Source organism: Rhinichthys klamathensis, unplaced genomic scaffold (assembly GCF_029890125.1).
Source record: "Rhinichthys klamathensis goyatoka isolate OS25496 unplaced genomic scaffold, OSU_Roscu_1.1 h1tg000271l_1, whole genome shotgun sequence".
Taxonomy (NCBI): domain Eukaryota; kingdom Metazoa; phylum Chordata; class Actinopteri; order Cypriniformes; family Leuciscidae; genus Rhinichthys; species Rhinichthys klamathensis.
In genome coordinates, this window is record NW_026606791.1 from 1,104,558 (window position 1) to 1,117,067 (window position 12,510).

General features: G+C 39.4%; 1 protein-coding gene across 2 annotated transcripts in view; it reads right to left on the reverse strand.

Moving 5' to 3' along the window:
• Positions 1–445: 445 nt before the first annotated feature.
• The window catches only part of mindy1 (MINDY lysine 48 deubiquitinase 1), a 44,710-nt gene continuing 32,645 nt past the window's right edge, over positions 446–12,510 (reverse strand). Inside the window, exons 6-9 of one of the 2 annotated variants that reach the window (XM_056268348.1) lie at positions 3,813–3,955; positions 2,812–3,000; positions 2,421–2,561; positions 446–1,037 (exon numbers count right to left, since the gene is read on the reverse strand). In XM_056268348.1, the coding sequence (XP_056124323.1) occupies positions 957–1,037; positions 2,421–2,561; positions 2,812–3,000; positions 3,813–3,955 (554 nt within the window). In that variant the 3' untranslated portion in view covers positions 446–956. Of the gene's footprint in view, positions 1,038–2,420; positions 2,562–2,808; positions 3,001–3,812; positions 3,956–12,510 lie in introns of both variants that reach the window. The other variant, XM_056268347.1, reaches the window with a different exon arrangement.

Here is a 12,510-nt window from a genome sequence, read left to right on the forward strand (position 1 = left end):
GGGGTCATTGTGAATTGATGTTTAATTCATTTGATCTATCATTTATTTGATTTATTTTAATTTTGATTTGATCATACTATAGAAATATGAAAGTAATATTGTGAAATAATACAATTTAAAATAATTTCTAGTTTAAAACATCTTACAAAGTAAATTATTCCTGTGACGCAAAGCTGAGTTATCAGCATCATTACTCCAGTCTTCAGTGTCACATGATCCTTCAAAAATCATTCTAATATACTGATTTGCTACTTAAGAAATATAAAAGCATTTTTTCAAGTGGTCTTGGACTTTATACACGGTTCATGTGTTCACAGTAACACCAAACTGTGTGTGTGTGTGTGCAAAATGATGACTCTGCACCAAAAATGCTGCACTACGTTGCTTTGTGTAAAACAAGTAGCCCAGCACAAGTTATGACTCTTCATAAATCAATGGCCACACATTTCCTGTCAACACAGAAGTGGCTTTTATTAGCTGAGCTTACAGAATACTTGGGGCTCCACGGTGTGCTGAGCGAATCAAAGCACAGAGTACGGTGTACTTAATGTACTGTACATCACTTTGGATGAAACTATGTACAGATCAACTTGAGACAGTAGCATTTCAGCGTAATATTAAATTATTATAACAATACCTGATTATTTACCAATACAGTCTTCATGGGCATAGTTAGGAGCTCCATACTAGCACTCAAACAGATACTCATTAGTGCTTAGAAACAGATGCTACCTTTATTTGGTCCTGTAGACAATGATGAGCAACAGTTCCAACCATGAGGATAAAGGAAAGGCAAAAACAAGGGGGACAACTGTACTGTAAAGGCAGGCTTGGCGTCGGGACGACAGGTCAGATAAGAGTGAAGTCCCTTGTTTCAGTAGTGGTAAAGAAGAACATGTTAACTGAAGCTCAAGTGGCTTTAGAGAGTCTGGTTATGGTGGTGAGTGGACTCGGACTTAAAGAATACAACAATCGGAGTCTTCCTTCTTTTCCCGGCGCCTCTGTCCTCCCTGCTGCGATGCGGCTTGACCTCTCATCTGTGGGCATATGAAAAAAAGGACACAATTACTCTAGAGGTCAGTTTCAGTGACTCTTGAGTTTTGTTACTGCACTACTAACACCAAAAACACTGTAGTCGTGTAAATGAACAGCCACTAAATTAATAACTAATGATTTTTACAATGGAAATGAATCAATCAAAAACGTACTTAAGCTAGACAATGACTTTCTTCTAGATCTGCTGTACAACCAAAACAATCTTTGTGGCATTATTTCTGCTTTGAAACAATCTGTATTGTGAAAAGTGCTATATAAATGAAGATGACTTGAGTTGACACTATTGAGGAAACCATTAACTGAGCTGGGAGATGTTTATGAAGGGCATTTAACAACTTTGTTGGTTTTAGGCTTTTAAAAGGAAGGGTTCATCCAAAAGGGATGTTTTGTTGTTGTTCATTTTCACATAATGACAATTCATAGAAAATTCTTTAAAATATCAGAACTCATACAAGTTTGGAATGACAAGAGGGAATGAATTTTCTTTTTTGGGGTCAATGAGATTTTTCCTAAAAAATATTTTTTTGGAAAGAATAAATATTTTTACTCAGCAAGGATGTATTAAATTGATATCAAAAGTGACATATTTTGTAACATAATAAATGTCTTTACTGCAGCTTTTGATCAATTTAATTTATCCTTGCTGAGTAAAAGTATTTTTTAGGATTCTTTGATGAATAGAAAGTTCAAAAAATAAATTTTATAAATGCTGTTGTAACAAATTGTAACAAATAAATGCTGTTTCTGAACTTTCTATTCATCAAAACATCCAAGGGAAAAAAAGTATGATGTTTCCGCAAAAATATTAGGCAGCAAAACCGTTTCAACATTGATAGTAATATGACATGTTTCTTGAGCAGCAAATCAGCATATTAGAATGATTTCTGAAGGATCATGTGACACTGAAGACTGGAGTGATAATGCTGAAAATTCAGCTTTGCATCACAGGAATAAATTACAGTTTAAAACATATTCAAAAAGACAACAGGTATTTTAATTTGTAATAATATTTCATAATATTGCTGTTTTACTGTATTTTTTTAATCAAATAAATCCGGCCTAGGTGAGGAAAATAGATTTATTTTACAAACAAAAACAAAAAAATCTTACAGACCCCACATTTTTAAAAGGTCGTGTATTTCTCTGGGGTTTGAAAACAATCTGATATTCATATAACACAAGTAGAACAAATTTGTCTAAATCATGAATTAATCTATTCTTATGTAAATTGAATGCAATAATTTACACAATGGTTTGTAAATGACGATTCATCTGCTAGTGTTTCATGAATAAGGCCCATTTCCTCTCAAAGAAACGATCCCTAAAGTTTCATGCGCAGGTTTCCTCCTCAGGGAAAGCAGTACCTGTCCTGCTGTGGGTGGCTGCTGTTGTGTTTGTGGCTGCTGATACTCCTCCTGCTGCAGTTGTCTGGCCAGCTCAAGATCACTCAAGGGTCCCGGAGCTTCACCCTGCTCCTGCTGCAGGGACATCGCCACCAGATAGTCCTGGAAAACACATTCAATCACTTGCAAACCAATCTTTCTGTAGACGCCAACACGAAAGGCTTTCTCGATGCATTTAACTTCCTTAAAATGACATATTTCTGAGTTCAACAGAATAATCAGTGGGAAATAATCTAAGGCTGAACTCGGAATTTGACTGGACTGTGAGGAGGTGCAAAATTTTAGGCTATGATATTATTGGTTACTATTAAACTTACATTGTACCAAAAAGAAAAGAAAAATCCTTTACCACCTGGTCGATCTGCATTTGCTGCTGTTGCACGGAGGGCTGGCTGGCTGCTGTGGGCTTCTGGGATGGGTGACACAATCTGAAGTCTGAGTCACAGAAATTCCCATCCCCCTCCACATTATGGAGACTCTCCCACACCACGCTCTCCTCCTGCAGGAAACCCTGATCTGTGACCAGCAGGTAAAGGTGACCCTGCAGATTCACACATTGAACATAACGATTAAAGCTCAGCCAATAGCTGAAACAAAGCCAATCAAATTTTAAATGCATTTCCATAAGGTTCAAGTACCATCATTATCATCCAACTTGAAATGTGTTGCTTTTTCAGCTTGTATTTAATTTTATTTATATTTTTAAAAAAAGGCACTGAATGTCTCTATTTACTGCAAAAATGATGAACTATGACATTTCCACAGTTATTAACATCATAAATCTAGCAAAATATTTTTTGTGTGGGTGTTTCTAATACAATGGCTAAGGGAGAGACAGCAAATTTGACATTGTTCTCTCTTCTGACTGCTGTAATCAATCTCTGAATATTATTTCCTGTTTTGGAACGGATTTTTTTTCTTTCTTTAGATATTGGAACAAACAGGAACACAAAAAATATATTTGTTGTAGTTTCAGTTCACCACTATAGAAGTTTACCCAACTATGACGACTTCCACTTCTATGAACACCAGAAATGTGAAAAGGGCCCATTAATTGTGATCTGAACTGTTTTTTTTTGTCTACAAAGTCTACAAAGCAAAATATCTGCATTATAGAGCCTCTTTCTGCTCAAAATTTGAGCAAAATGCATTCCAGTTGATGTATGTTTTTTACACGGGGTAAAAAACATGAATAAATAAATACTTCTGTGCTATTTTTGCTATATAAATCTGCCCTCAAATCTTTTCCTTTTTTTTTTTGGTGGTGGGTTTAAAGCGGCTTGACGACACTGGTGTTGTTATAATCAGCTTAGCGGCCATGAAGAGTGTTGGTGCGGGAAGGCTGGTAAACACCTTGTGTTTTATCATAGTGCTGAAGTGGTTGTTCCTGAAAAACACAGACAGCTCGCCCTCCTTGGCAGTGGTGTTGAGCTCACACAGGCCGTGATACGACAGCTGGGTTGCTGTGGACTCCAAAAACTGCTCTGCTATCAAACCTGTCGACAAACCAGAGATTAAGACTTACCATCAGCCATTAATACAATGCAGAAAAGTTCACACACCTCTGATACACAATATCTGAGCCATTAGTGTATACCAATAGCTCATTTAGGGGTCCTATTATGCAAATATTAAAAATAAAAAGGACTACAATGCAAAAGATTATTATTGTGTACATAAAGATATGGTGGAATCCGGCTTGTCCCGTAAATGGTCTGCTTGCGCGCTTTAACCTCGCGCACGAGCAGATCCGTTTGCTCTCTGGAGAAGTGTTCAGTCTCTCCGCTTGCAAATTACGCCATGTAAATAGTGAATCCGCCATGGCGCGAGCACAACTGGCTTTTAAAGGGAATGGGAAATGAGATTGGTTGATTGCACGTTACGCCCAAAACACACCCATTACTCATTAGGAGAATAGGGACAACCCTTTTAGCCCATGCGCCAGGTGCGCAGACCACTTTTCCCGTCGTTAAACTAGCAAAAGGGGATTCGGACACGCCCTAACTGCACTTGCGCCGTGCGCTTTAGACCATGCGCTTAGACGATTAAAATATGGCCCTTAATCTCTTATAATTAGGGCCCAAGCCTTGAAAAGGCGAAGGCCCTATTGTTTTCCTAAGGATTATTATTTATTATTAGGGCCCAAGCCTTGAAAAGGCGAAGGCCCTATTGTTTTCCTTAGGATTATTAGGGCCCAAGCCTTGAAAAGGCGAAGGCCCCTATTGTTTTCCTAAGGATTATTATTTATTAGGGCCCAAGCCTTGAAAAGGCGAAGGCCCCTATTGTTTTCCTAAGGATTATTATTTATTATTAGGGCCCAAGCCTTGAAAAGGCGAAGGCCCTATTGTTTTCCTTAGGATTATTATTATTATTATTATTATTTTATCGACTATTCGGGCACTTTTGGGGCTCTTAACGTGCACGAAAACTCTTGAAACTTTGCACACTGGTCAGAACCCGCGGCCATCAGAGCCGGGCTGAAGCTGGTACCCGGGCGTGGCAGGGGGGCTCGACAGCGCCCCCTGGAACGGGCTCCGAAAACTTGGTCCATAAATCAAACACGCTTGCATGGAATAATATGAAACTCGGTACACTTATAGATCTCATCGGTTCATATATACTTCATGCTCTGATTTTTTACCCCAGCCCGACAGGATGTCTGCTATTTAGGGTTGTTTGGAAAACCCATGCTCAGGAATTCGAAATACTCCTCCTAGAGAATTCAAACACACGGCACGAAACTCGGTCAGCATGAAGTCAAGACACTGAGGATGAAAAATTGCCAGGGGATTTTTGATATCTCGAACGCTTTGGCCGTGGCGAGGAAACGAATTTATGGCGAGAAACAAGAAACAGGAAGTGTGTTATAACTTCTGCATACATTGACTGATCTCGATTAAACTTCAGCAGTCTGTTCGCTGTAAGAGACCGATCACATGGATGTGACTATTGTGAGTCAAAGTTATAGCGCCACCAACTGGCAGCAGGAAGTGTGTCACTTTCAAAATGCTTTGAAATCACCCTCTTATTTTTACCCGATTTGCTTCAAACTTTATGTGTATAATGTAGACACTCGCCAGATGTAGACCTGTGAAAGGATTATTGATGTCTTAGATACTGTTGCCATGGCAACGCATCAAACTTTAATATTCTTTTTGGATGCTTTTGAGACTCTTAGCATGCCTGAAATTGCTTAAAATTGCATGAAACTCGACAGACAGATCACATTTATTAGCTAGTAGACACGTGCAAAGTTTCAGAAACGGGCGTGGTGAGGGGCTCAGTAGCGCCACCTTTAGTCAAAAATGGGGTATTAGTTTTACCTACAGTAACAAAAATCGGTATGTATATTCGTCTCCTCGAGCCGGACAACTTTCTAATTGACAGTCATTAGCTCCGAACAACACAAAGTCAGATATTTTGGTTTGAATGTGATTTTCAGGAGAATTTTCTCCCTCCCTCTCTGTGTGTGGGGGGTTTGGGGAATTTGACTATTATTTTAATGGTGTTCAAGGTTTCAGGGGCTTTTGGGGCCCTTAACGTGCTTGAAAACTCTTGAAACTTTGCACACAGGTCAGCGCCCACAGCCATCAGGGCCGGGCTGGAGCTGGTACCCGGGCGTGGCAGGGGGGCTCAACAGCGCCCCCTTGAACGGGGTCCCCAAAACTTGGTCCATAGATCAAACACGCCTGCATGAATTAATATGAAACTCAATACACATATAGATCTCATCGGGCCGAACAACTTACCCTCGGTCAAGTTTTACGCCAGCCCAACAGAAAGTCGGCTATTATGGGTTGTTTGGAGAACGCTTGCTCAGGAATTTGAAGTACTTCTCCTAGAGATTGCATCCGTTTACCGCCAAACTCGGTCAGCTTGAGGTCAACACATTGAAGATGCTAAATTGCGGACGGATTTTTGATATCTCGAACGGTTTGGCCGTGGCGAGGAAACGAATTTATGGCGAGAAAAGAGAAACACGAAGTGTTATAACTTCTGCATACATTAACTGATCTTGATGAAACTTCAGCAGTGTGTTCGTGGTAAGAGGCCGATCACATGGATGTGACTATTGTGAGTCAAAGTTATAGCGCCACCAACTGGCAGCAGGAAGTGTGTCACTTTCTAAATGCTTTTGACAAAAGTGGGGGGGTTAGTTTTATCTACAGTAACGAAACTCGATATGTATATTGTACTCTTCGAGCCGGACAACTTTCTAATTTACCGTAATTAGCTACGACCAACAGGAAGTCAGATATTTTGGTTTGAATGTGGATTTCAGATTCTGAGTTTTTAGCTACTCCTCCTAAGTAGTTTATTTTATTCATGCCAAACTTTTTCAACATGATGAAAATACATTGAAGATGCTAAATTGTGAACAGATATTGAATATCTCAAACGGTTTTGCTATGGTTGAGGGATTCAAGTAATGTCAAAAAAAGAATCAGGGCATGTCTCATATCTTTCTAAAATGTAATTATACACCATTTATTTTTATATAAAATTATATAAATATTAGAACTAAACCCATTTTATTCCTTTTTTTCTATTTAAGAATTATTTTTAAGTTTAAAAACAGCCAGAATGGTTGTTTAGTCAAAAATAATAATAATCCAAATCATATATAGTGCTATACTGCCCTCTTGTGTTCAAAATCAGGTAGGCCTATTGAATTTATATATATTTATATATTAGGGATGTTACTATGGGAATATTTTCCCACCGGTTAATCAACGTGTGATTGTGTAAACCAATTGTGTAAACCTCCCGCTGGGGGGGTTTAAAAACACTAACTTGAAAGCGAAAGTATAATATGGACGTCCGCACGGACATTGAAATGGTGGCGCTCGAATGAATTCCTATGGAAGTAGAAATTAACTAAACGTTCGCTCTGTTCTGCTCGCTCGTCGCCATGGACGCGCACCGTTATGAATGCCAGTGCAGCCGCATACTTTTTAGTGTCACTAAAATTAGTGCAATTTCGGGGGCCGATTGCTTGAATTGTGAGTTCGTCTATTATTTTTCACGGAAAACACAACAATAAAAGAGTACAATGACAGATTCGCTTAAATAGGCGTTTTTACATAAAATAGCCTATTCCGTCATCATCTTTTCAGTCAGCTCTTCACTCTCGTGATTAATGAAATTTGACTCCTGTTGCTGATATTTGCTGCAACTTTCGTTCAGCTCACAATTTAGTAAGCAAACACGTTTCAAATGTGTTTTTATTTTATTTTTGTGTATGTGTGTGTATATGTATGTATATATATAAATATAGCTTATGTTTCAAATATGAGTTAATTAACAATCGTTGGAAAGAATGATACTTTTAAACATAACACTAAACCGTCATTAGGTGTCGCCAGGCGACCGTCTTAATGAGCGAGTCATTGATTCATTCGTTTGAACGACTGAGTCATTCATGAATGAGACAGATGTTTATGGATTGATTGGTCATTGAATCTTTGAGTCAACCGATTCGTTCAAAATGCTGAATCATTCAGTAATGAGAAAACACGTTGCTGTGAGATGCTCGATGGTTCTGCTGTGATCTTTGTTTAACTATTTTCGCTGCTGAAACAGAAAAAAAAGTCAATATTGCATCTAAAATGTAAGTGATTTGACTTGTGTGTGTGTGTGTGTGTGTGTGTGATTGTGTGTGTGATTGTGTCTGTTACAGTGATAAGAGTTTAACCCTTGTTAAACTTTAGGCCTTGTCTTTTTGGATATATATCTTTTTATATTAAAAAATAGTCATACAACCCATATATTTTAAATGTATTGTTTGCTTTAAATTACATTAAGATTGTATGTTTGGTAATTGAACCTGAATGAATTTTAAATGAATGTGCTATATTTCAGATCATATATTTGTTTTCCTTAAAATTTGAACTAACACTAACTTTATTCTCATCTGAATGATAGATTATTTATTTCTGTATAAAATAAAAACACATTTGATTTTTCTTTTTTAATCAATGTAGAATGTGTAACTGAAAAAATAAACAGATTAGGGCTCTGTTTGATGACAAGAAATGAAAACCAATGCGATATGATGAATGTCCAAAAGATGGCTCCCACAGACTGTTTTTAAATAGGATTGTTTGATATTTTTTGCTTTTAAACTGTGTGTGTGTGTGTGTGTGTAAGAGATTTTGGTTGGGTGACAGTTGTAGTTTACAGTTTGACAAGAGTTTATAGCTTGACAAAAGCACAATGTTGTGTTTTATTGCAAGTGTACACAAATATAAGTAAACACTTTGCAGTTTGAATAATGTCCTGTATGAACAAAAGGACGGAGTATGTTTTTATGTCTACATTGTTCAATTACGCCACACACACACACACACACACAAACACACACACACACACACACACACACACACACACACACACACACACACACACACACACACACACACACACAAACACTATTTTTCTAATCAGATCAGGCAAGTAATATTCTGTCTTGTCTCTTAAAAAAACAATATATATATATTTATGTATATATATATATATATATATATATATATATGTGTGTGTGTGTGTGTGTGTGTTTGTGTGTGTATATATATAAATATAGCTGCGAGCAGCGATGAAAGGGCCAAAGCCGGCGGCACCGCCACCCCGGTTATAGCGCCACCAACTGGCAGCAGGAAGTCTGTCACTTTCAAAAAGCTTTGAAATCACCTGATTGCTTCAAACTTCACTACTATGATGTAAACACACGGCAGATGTAGACCTGGATGTAGACCTGACCTTTCAGAAGGTTGCTCTCGCATACTTTGTGGTTGATATGTGCCCTCAATGCACACTTTTGCAGAGCCCACACTGATACAAGCTCTACAGCACACTTCTTTTCGACAGTCAAAGCAGGGTTACGTTTTTGCACGTCGTGCACAATAACCCTAAAGGCACCAGGGTGGCGGTGCCACCGGCTTTATATATATATATATATATATATATATATATATATATATATATATATATATATATATATATAAATATAGCTGCGAGCAGCGATGAAGGGCCAAAGCCGGTGGTACCGCCACCCCGGTGCCTTTAGGTAACTAAAGGCACCGGGGTTGCGGTGCCACCGGCTTGGGCCCGTAATCGCTGCTCGCAGCTATATTTATTATTATTTTACTACCTTTTGGGCACTTTTGGGGGCCTTAACGTGCTCGAAAACTCTTGAAACTTTGCACACATCTCAGAACCCGCGGCCATCAGGGCCGGGCTGAAGCTGGTACCCGGGCGTGGCAGGGGGGCTCGACAGCGCCCCCTGGAACGGGGTTTGAACACTTGGTCCATAAATCAAACACGCTTGCATGTAATAATATGAAACTCAGTACACATATAGATCTCATCGATTCATATATACTTCATGCTCTTACTTTTTACCCCAGCCCAACAGGAAGTCGGCTATTAAGGGTTGTTTGGAAAACACATGCAATGGAATGTGAAATACTCCTCCTAGAGAATTCAAACACACGGCACGAAACTCGGTCAGCATGAAGTCAAGACACTGAGGATGAAAAATTGCCAGGGGATTTTTGATATCTCGAACGGTTTGGCCGTGGCGAGTAAACGAAATTATGGCGAGAAACGTGAAACAGGAAGTGTGTTATAACTACTGCATACATTAACTAATCTTGATGAAACTTCAGCAGTGTGTTCGTTGTAAGAGCCCGATCACATGGATGTGACTATTGTGAGTCAAAGTTATAGCGCCACCAACTGGCAGCAGGAAGTGTGTCACTTTCAAAATGCTTTTAAATCACCCTCTTATTTTTACCCGATTTGCTTCAAACTTCATGTGCATAATGTAGACACACGCCAGATGTAGACCTGTGAAAGGATTATTGATATCTTAGATACTGTTGCCATGGCAATGCATCAAACATTAATATTCCTTTTTTTAAGCTTTTTCATGCTTTTTTATGCTTTCGGGCACTTTTGGGGTTCTTAACGTGCTCGAAAACTCTTGAAACTTTGCACACGGGACAAAACCCGCGGCCATCAGGGCCAGGCTGAAGCTGGTACCCGGGCGTGGCAGGGGGGCTCGACAGCGCCCCCTTGAACGGGTCAGACAATTTGGTCCATATATCCAACACGCTTTACCCTATTTGCTTCAAACTTGATGTGTATAATGTAGACACAAGCCAGATGTAGACCTGTGAAAGGATTGTTGATATCTTAGATGCTGTTGCCGTGACAACGCATCAAACTTTAATATTCTTTTTGGATACTTTTGAGATTCTTAGCGCACTTTTGGGGCCCTTAACATGCTCAAAAACTCTTGAAACTTTGCACACGGGTCAGAAACCGCGGCCATCAGGGCCGGGCTGAAGCTGGTACCCGGGCGTGGCAGGGGGGCTCGACAGCGCCCCCTGGAACGGGGTCCGAAAACTTGGTCCATAAATCAAACAGGCTTTACCCGATTTGCTTCAAACTTGATGTGTATAATGTAGACACACGCCAGATGTAGACCTGTGAAAGGATTGTTGATATCTTAGATGCTGTTGCCGTGACAACGCATCAAACTTTAATATTCTTTTTGGATACTTTTGAGACTCTCAGCGCACTTTTGGGGCCCTTAACATGCTCAAAAACTCTTGAAACTTTGCACACGGGTCAGAACCCGCGGCCATCAGGGCCGGGCTGAAGCTGGTACCCGGGCGTGGCAGGGGGGCTCGACAGCGCCCCCTGGAATGGGGTCCGAAAACTTGGTCCATAAATCAAACACGCTTGAATGTAATAATATGAAACTCGGTACACATATAGATCTCATCGATTCATATATCCTTTGTACTTTTACTTTTTACCCCAGCCCAACAGGAAGTCGGCTATTATGGTTTGTTTGGAAGCGTATGCCCCTGGAATTCGATATACTCCTCCTAGAGAATTCAACCAATCGCCACGAAACTCGGTCAGCATGAAGTCAAGACATTGAGGATGAAAAGTTGCCAGGGGATTTTTGATATCTCGAACGGTTTGGCCGTGGCGAGGAAACGAATTTATGGCGAATAAAGGAAACAGGAAGTGTGTTATAACTTCTGCATACATTAACTGATCTTGATGAAACTTCAGCAGTGTGTTCGCTGTAAGAGTCCGATCACATGGATGTGACTATTGTGAGTCAAAGTTATAGCGCCACCAACTGGCAGCAGGAAGTGTGTCACTTCCTAAAGGCTTTGAAATCACCCTCTTATTTTTACCCAATTTGCTTCAAACTTTATGTGTATAATGTAGACACACGGCAGATGTAGACCTGAGAAAGGATTATTGATATCTTAGATACTGTTGCCGTGGCAACGCATCAAACTTTATTATTCTTTGTTGATGCTTTTGAGACTCTTAACATACTTGAAATTGCATGAAACCCGACAGACACATCACATTTATTAGACAGTAGACATGTGCAGAGTTTCAGAAACGGGCATGGTGAGAGCAATTAGAGAATAATGTTTAAGTTTAAAAACAGCCAGAATGGTTGTTTAGTCAAAAAAATTTTTTTTCCAAATCATACATAGTGTTATACTGCCCTCTTGTGTTCAAAATCAGGTAAAAAGCGAAAGTAAAATAAGGACGTCTGCACAATTCATTAATAATGGTGCAGAGTAGAGTGAGCTTTTTCAATTAATTCCTATGGAAGTAGGAATGAACTAAACAACGTTCGCTCTGTTCTGCTCGTCCCTCACCGTGGGCGCGCAGAGTTATGAATGCCCGTGCAGCCGTGAGCATTTTAGTTTCATTTTAAAATTAGCGCCATTTCGGGGGACGTATTACTTTAATTTATTTAACAAAAACACAATGTTGTGTTTTATTGCGAGTGTACACAAATATAAGTAAACACTTTGACGTTTGAATGATGTCCTGTATGAAGAAAATGACGGAGTATGTTTCACTGTTCAATCGCGCTGAGCCACCCAGACCCCCACACACACACTGACACACACACACACACACACACACAAACACACACACACACACACACACACACACACAATAATAAAACATTCAACCTAACATATACAAATTACACTGCTAT